Consider the following 6,725-nt stretch of genomic DNA (forward strand, 5'->3'; position numbering starts at 1 on the left):
ACATTCTACTTTGGTGAGTAGTGTCTGGGGTCTTAAAAACCTGTGAGTGGCCATCTAGGATACTCCACTGGTCTCACCCCTTCAGGAGCAAAGAATAACAAAGAAAACTAAAGATGCAAGGGAAAGATTAGTCCAAAGAACTAATGGGTCACATCTACCATGGCCTCCACCAGACTGAGTTCAGTACAACTAGATGGTGCCCGGCTACCACCACCGACTGCTCTGACAGGGATCACGATTGAGGGTCCTGGACAGAGCTGGAGAGAAACGTAGAACAAAATTCCAACTCAAAAAAAAAAAAGACCAGACTTGCTGGCTTGACAGAGACTGGAGAGACCCAGAGAGTATGGCCCCAGACACCGTTTCAGCTCAGTAATGAAGTTACTCCTGAGGTTTACCCTTCAGCCAAAGATTGGACCGGCCCATAAAACAAAACAAAACTAAAAGGGCGCACCAGCCCAGGGTCAAGGACTAGAAGGCAGGAGGGGACAGGAAAGCTGGTAATAGGGAAGCCAAATTTGGAAGAGAAAGTGTTGACATGTAATGGGGTTGTTAACCAATATCATAAAACAATATGTGTACTAACTGTTTAATGAGAAGCTAGTTTGTTCTGTAGACTTTCATTTAAAGTACAATAAAAAAAATTTAAGAAAAGGCCTGGTGATCTACTTCTGAAAAATCAGCCATTAAAAACCCTAAGTAGTACAGTTTTACTCTGACACGCATGGGGTCTCCAGGAGTCGGAATTGACTCTATGGCAGTGGTTTTTTTTTTTTTTTTTTGATGCTGTTTGTGTGTGTGTGTGTGTGTTTTGTTAAGGTCTATGAGGGCAGAATTTTGTCTTGTCTGCCATTATATCCCAGAATCTGCACGGTGCTGATACAGAATAGAGCTGGGGTGAGTATTTGCTGAATGAATAGAATGAATGAATGAATGCTTTTTGAACACTAGAGCTAAAATGATGGCATACTACAACAACACTAGAGGTAAAATGGGCTCTTAGAGGTCATTGTCTCACGTGGTACTCACGATGACCTTCCTGGGAAGATAGAGTTGGTTTATTATCTCTACAGGAGACAGAAGCTGAATGATTGATTTGCTCAAGGTCACAGAGCTGGTCAGTGGTAGACATGGATTAGAACCAATTGTCTAGGTTAGGACTCAGTGCTCAGAATGATTCTGCCAGAATTCCCTTGTTTCCTCATGAGCCAGGTGGCCATGATGCCAGCGTAGGCTTCACTGCTCACCAGGACATGGCTTTCTAGTCCGAGTAAGACCCATGTGGGCTGGGATTTTGCAGAAGCCTGGCTCAGACTAGTTCCTGGCCCCTCTTCTCACCCCTTCTTTTCTAGCAGTAGTTGCTGTGCATTGACAGAATTTCCTTGGCTAAATTTTGAATTTTCTAGACAGACTATGGAAAAACGGCGCTCCAGAGCCCATGATTCCACCAATATGAGGAGCCTGAATTCTTTCTCCTTTTGGGACTTTCTGAATGCTTTCAAATATGTTTTAAACACAACCTCCTGTTTCTATTCAATTGTACGAAGTTTTCCACACCTACCATCTCTTCTCTGTTCTGCTTGCTATGAATACCGCCTTAGTCTTCTCGCGCTGCGGTATCAGAAATACAAGTGGGTGGCTTTAAGGAACAGAAATTTATTTTCTCATGGTTCAGGAGGCTAGACGTCTGAATTCAGGGCACTGGCTACAGGGAACGGCTCTTTCTCTGTCAGCTCTCGGGGAAGACCCTTGTCTCTTTTGGCTTTTGTACCTCTGACCTTCTTACGTTCCTTGGGGATTGTCACATGGCATCTGTCTTCCCCAGTTTATGCTTCCTTCTCTGTCCAATCTATTCTTCCCGTAGCTCAGAAGTGGTTAGGTTTAAGACGCACTCTACACTATGGGGTCGCTATGAACCAGAAGGTTTTTAACAGAGCCCTGGTGGAGCAGTGGTTAAGAACTCAGGCTGCTAACCAAAAGCTTGGCAATTCAAATTCACCAGCCGCTACTTGGAAACCCTATGGGAAGGTTCTACTCTGTCCCATAGGATCACTATGAGTTGGAATCAACTCGATGGCAATGGCAGTGGGTACACTGACATGGCCTCATTAATATAACAAAGAAAACTCATTCTCAAACAGGATTACATCCACAGCTATAGGGTTTAGGATTCCAACACAGATTTTGGGGGGACACAGTTCAGTCCATAACAAATAACTTTCCTCCACCAAGTCAAAAACTGCCTAAGAATGGAAGATTGTAAACCCAGAAGTCAAGACATGCCAGGACATCATCGTGAGTTTCCTGTGCGGCCATGTCCTGATGGAGATCATCCGGGGAGCAGACAGGTTGCTCTCAGCCAGGTGCCTTCCCGTGCACACCTCGGTAATGGCTGCTTTATGTTCGCGTGCCTCCTGCTCATGACTGGCCACAGTCAGGCGGAGAGTGACACGGAGCCTGGGGTGTTGTTTGATGTGCCACAGATTCTGCTGTGATTCCTTCTCTTGGCACACAACAACAGCAACAACTGTTTGACATCAGTGTGGGATTATATTAGCTCTTAAAACCTTAAGTAGCTATGGTCTGACTCCTTTACAATGCACTTTGCATTACCCACTTAGAGCCCTGCTTCAGGCCAACTCATGGCACTTACGTTCATAGTGAAAGGAGCCCCGGTAGTGCAAGGGTTGAGTGCTCTGCCGCTAACCAAAAGGTTGGTAGTTCAAAGCCACCAGGCACTCTGCTGGAGAAAAGACCTGGTGATCTGCTCCCATGAAATTTGTTGTTGTTGTTAGGTGCCATAGAGTTAGTTCCAACTCATATCGACCCTATGTACAACAGAACAAAACACTGCCTGGTCCTGAGCCATCCTTACAAGCATTGCTGTGCTGAAGCCCATCGTTGCAGCCATTGTGTCAGTCCGTCTGATTGTGGGTCTTTCTCTCTTTCACGGACCTTCTGTTTTACCGAGGATGATGTTCTTCTCCAGGGACTTGTCCCTCCTGATAACATGTCCAAAGTATGTGGAACGAAGTCTCGCCATCCTCGCCTCTAATGCACATTCTGGCTGTACTTCTTCAAGGCAGATTTGTTTGTTCTTCTGGCAGTCCATGGTCTAGAAAACCCCGTGGGGCAGTTCTCCTCTGTTACACGGGGTCACTCTGAGTTGAAATTGACTCAGTGGCACACAACAACAGCATGCTCATAGTAAACATTTCTCTCACTGTAACCTTCAAAGGCTATTAAAAGGGGACATTGGTTTTTCTCCAGATTTAATTCAGGCCTGTACTTTAATGACTGGAGATGTCCATTTAAAAAAGTGTTAGAAAATATTGATAAATTTTATTTATGCATGTTTTTCATTTGATGTTTCAAATTTAAGGAGTGCCTATCACATACCAAGCACTGAAGATACAGATGCAAAACACAGACATGGTCTTCCCCTTGTAGGAAGTGGGAAATGGGTGTTAAGTACTTAGCTATGCAATTAATAATTCAATTCTAATTTTGATAAGAGCAGTCATAGGCACAATGGAAGTATCTCATGGTGGGTAGAGCCTGCTTTGTGTAGGCATTCTGGGGAGCCTTCCCTAAGGAAGTGAAATTGAAGCTAAGATCTTAAGAATGAGTAAGTTTTAGTACATTCCATTTGCTTCACCCAAGACCAGAGTCTCCCTAGCTGAAGCTGCAGACATAGCTGGTCCTTCAGGGAATTTTAGGCCCATCTTAAAAGCAGAGGGCAGGCCAGGAAAGGAAACACTTTGGCAGAAGCAATGCTAACAATCAGCTCCTTGGAAAGGGAGTGCTACACAAAGCACTCGTAGCTCTCCATTGCACTGTGGCCTGGTCATTCTCTCCGAGGTATCTGCTATGCTTCTGTTCCCTGGTAGGACCCCAAGACAGTACTGTGTATACCAAGCGGAGGCAACCAATAAAATAACAGGTATTTAGAGGCATTCATACCATCTCTGGATGGTACAGAGGGTTAACACGCTTGGCTACTAACTGAGAAATTGGAGGTTCAAGTCTACCCAGTGATGCCTAAGATGAAAGGCCTGGCAATCCCCTTCTGAAAAACCAGCCATTGAAAACCCTATAGAGCACAGTTCTGCTGTGACACATGGGGTTGCCATGAATCGGGGAACCACTTGCCTGCAACTGGTTTTTTTGGGGGGGATGTTCATAGCAGCACTGTCTTTAATGACCAAAACGTAAAACAATTCCAATGCCCATCACCAGGAGAAGAGATACATAAGTCATGGCATACCACGCAATGGAATATTATCCAGCAATGAGAATGAAGAAATGGCTGCTACACAAAACAACACGGATAAATCTCATAGATGTAATTACGAACTAAAGAAACCTGATGTAACAGGATATGTTTACCTGAAGTACAAAAATAGGCACAAACTAATCTAAGGCATTAGAAGTCAAGGTAGTGGTGATCCTTGGTGGGGGGAGCTAAGGATTGGAAGGGGTATGAGGGACACTTCTGTTTCTTGTTCTGGGTGCTGGTTACATGGTGTTATGGATTGAATTGTGCCCCCCAAAAATATGTGTTAGAATTCTAACCCCTATACCTGTGGGTGTAATCCCATTTGGCAATAGGGTTCTCTTTGTTACAGCAATGAGGCCTTATCAGCATAGGGTGTGTCTTAAACCTCATCATTTTTGAGGTACGTGACAAGAGCAGCATAGAAACAGAGACAAGCAAGACAAATGGTGGAAAATAGAGGACTCATGGAGACTGCCAAGGAACCAAGGAACACCAGGGCTAGAGAAGCTGAGAAAAGAATTTTTCCTCAGAGAGGACAGGAAAGAGCCTCCCCATAGGGCTGGTGCCCTGACATCTAGCCTCTGAAACTGTGAGAAGATAAATTTCTGTGCAACTTGTTCTTATAAGCATTTATATAGAAGTGGGTTTTGTTTTTCTATCATAGGTACTCTTTTGGAAAGAGCAGGCCCTCACACACGTGCAAAGCACACATACAAGGACACACACACACACACACAGATGCATTTTTCTCAACTTACTGAGAAAACTACCAAGTGAAATTGCTTTCTCCATCCACCTCGTTATTTGATTCCTGACCAGTTCTAGGAAAAGTGGTTTTCTCCATATCTGTAGCTTGGTAAAGTGATGCCTTTTTTTTTTTTTTTTTCAATCACAGCAGAATCTAAGAAGAAGAAAAAGGAAGGCAAGAAACAGGAGAAGATGCTGGACTAAGAGCTACCACCTTCCGCGGACAGGTCATGAAAAAGACATCAGCAAACAGGAACACTTAACTATTGCATTTATACCTACTATAGGCTTTTTATTCCAGAATTATCTATAGCTTAAGTACATAATAGGCAGAAACAAAAAGCAAAGAACATTTTTGTAGTAGCATTTTAAAAAATGTATACCATAGTACCATTAGGGTCTTACAATAAAGGACGGTAATCCTATTTAGAAAGTTGACTTAGAGTACATGATAAATGGTAGAAAGTTGAGGTAAGTTTTTTGAAATTATGTGATATTTTACATTTAAAATCTGTTTTTTCTTTTTTACTTTTTTTTCCTTTGGCAACAATTTAAATGTTATGATCATGTAAACTACTTCTCTTATTAGGTAATTTTTTCACTTAGAACTTTTTTCCCAGTTGCAAAACGTATATACTAAACAAAGCAGCAATAAAAGGTAACCATCCTATTTGAGGAAAATATCTTGTTTTCTGACAGTGGATTTTTTTTTTTTTTAATTTTAGTCAATGAAACGTGTCTGTTGGTGGGGGGGAGCATGCCCTAGTTCACTGTTGACTTTTTTTTTTTAAAGAAAAACATTAAATATGAAATTCTTAAATTTTGGCAGAAACAGTTGTCTTCTTGATAAAATTATTTTTCCATCTGAGAAAAAAATTACTAAGAAAATAAATCAAGGGGATGCTGGGGGGTAGAAGGGTGCTTTTGTGTGCAATAATTTGATATTATAACAACCACTTCCCCACCTTTGTCTCCCACACAACACAAGTCAGTCTGTTGTCAGTGAGAATTTATCAGTCAAACTCGTTAAGTCACTCTTGGGCTCAAATGTTGCAGAGGGTTTATTTTATTTTGTTTTACTTCCGATCAATGTTTATAGAGTCAGTCTCAAAGTGGGCTAGGGTTTGCTGGACAGGAAAATGCTCTTCTTTCCTTGTATTGAATAAGGTTGGGCTACCCAGTTGTCCTCCAGTGTGATTCCAACTTGTGATGACCCCGTGGGTGTCAGATTAGAACGGTGAGCACCATAGGGTTTTCAATGGCTGGTTTTTCATAAGTAGATCTCCAGGCTTTTTTTCCAAGGTGCCTCTGGGTAGACTCAAACCTTTAACCTTCTGTGCAGAGTACCTTAAGCGTTTGCACCACCCAAGCATTGCCCAAATCAGGATCAGGATAACAAAATGCGAACGGCAGTTTGTGTTTGGTTTCCACAGACCAAGGATTTTCACTCTGTTATATATCAGATGAGTGCCAAAGATCACCTATACAACTCCCTTATCTGCTGGGCTGTAGACTTAGTCTTTAAGTAAACTCGACTGTACTTCTATTATTCAGAGAAATGCAGTCTTAGAAAATTGCCTGGGATTAGGCTCCAAGCGTTTTTGTTGATGTAGTCACCTCTAATTTCAGACTGATGAAACTCAATAAACAAACACCTGTCTACCAAGATAGCTATAAGTCCATTCTCAGAAACGATGGT

The 6,725-nt window shown here is 42.4% G+C and overlaps 1 protein-coding gene across 2 annotated transcripts in view; it reads left to right on the plus strand.

Moving 5' to 3' along the window:
* Positions 1-5,850, plus strand: part of PTN (pleiotrophin) — a 146,828-nt gene extending 140,978 nt beyond the window's left edge. Inside the window, exon 5 of one of the 2 annotated variants that reach the window (XM_049893498.1) lies at positions 5,178-5,850. In XM_049893498.1, coding sequence (XP_049749455.1) covers positions 5,178-5,230 — 53 coding nt within the window. In that variant the 3' untranslated portion in view covers positions 5,231-5,850. Of the gene's footprint in view, positions 1-5,174 lie in introns of both variants that reach the window. The other variant, XM_049893497.1, reaches the window with a different exon arrangement.
* Positions 5,851-6,725: the final 875 nt, after the last annotated feature.

Source organism: Elephas maximus, chromosome 8 (assembly GCF_024166365.1).
Source record: "Elephas maximus indicus isolate mEleMax1 chromosome 8, mEleMax1 primary haplotype, whole genome shotgun sequence".
In the NCBI taxonomy this organism is placed as follows: Eukaryota; Metazoa; Chordata; class Mammalia; order Proboscidea; family Elephantidae; genus Elephas; species Elephas maximus.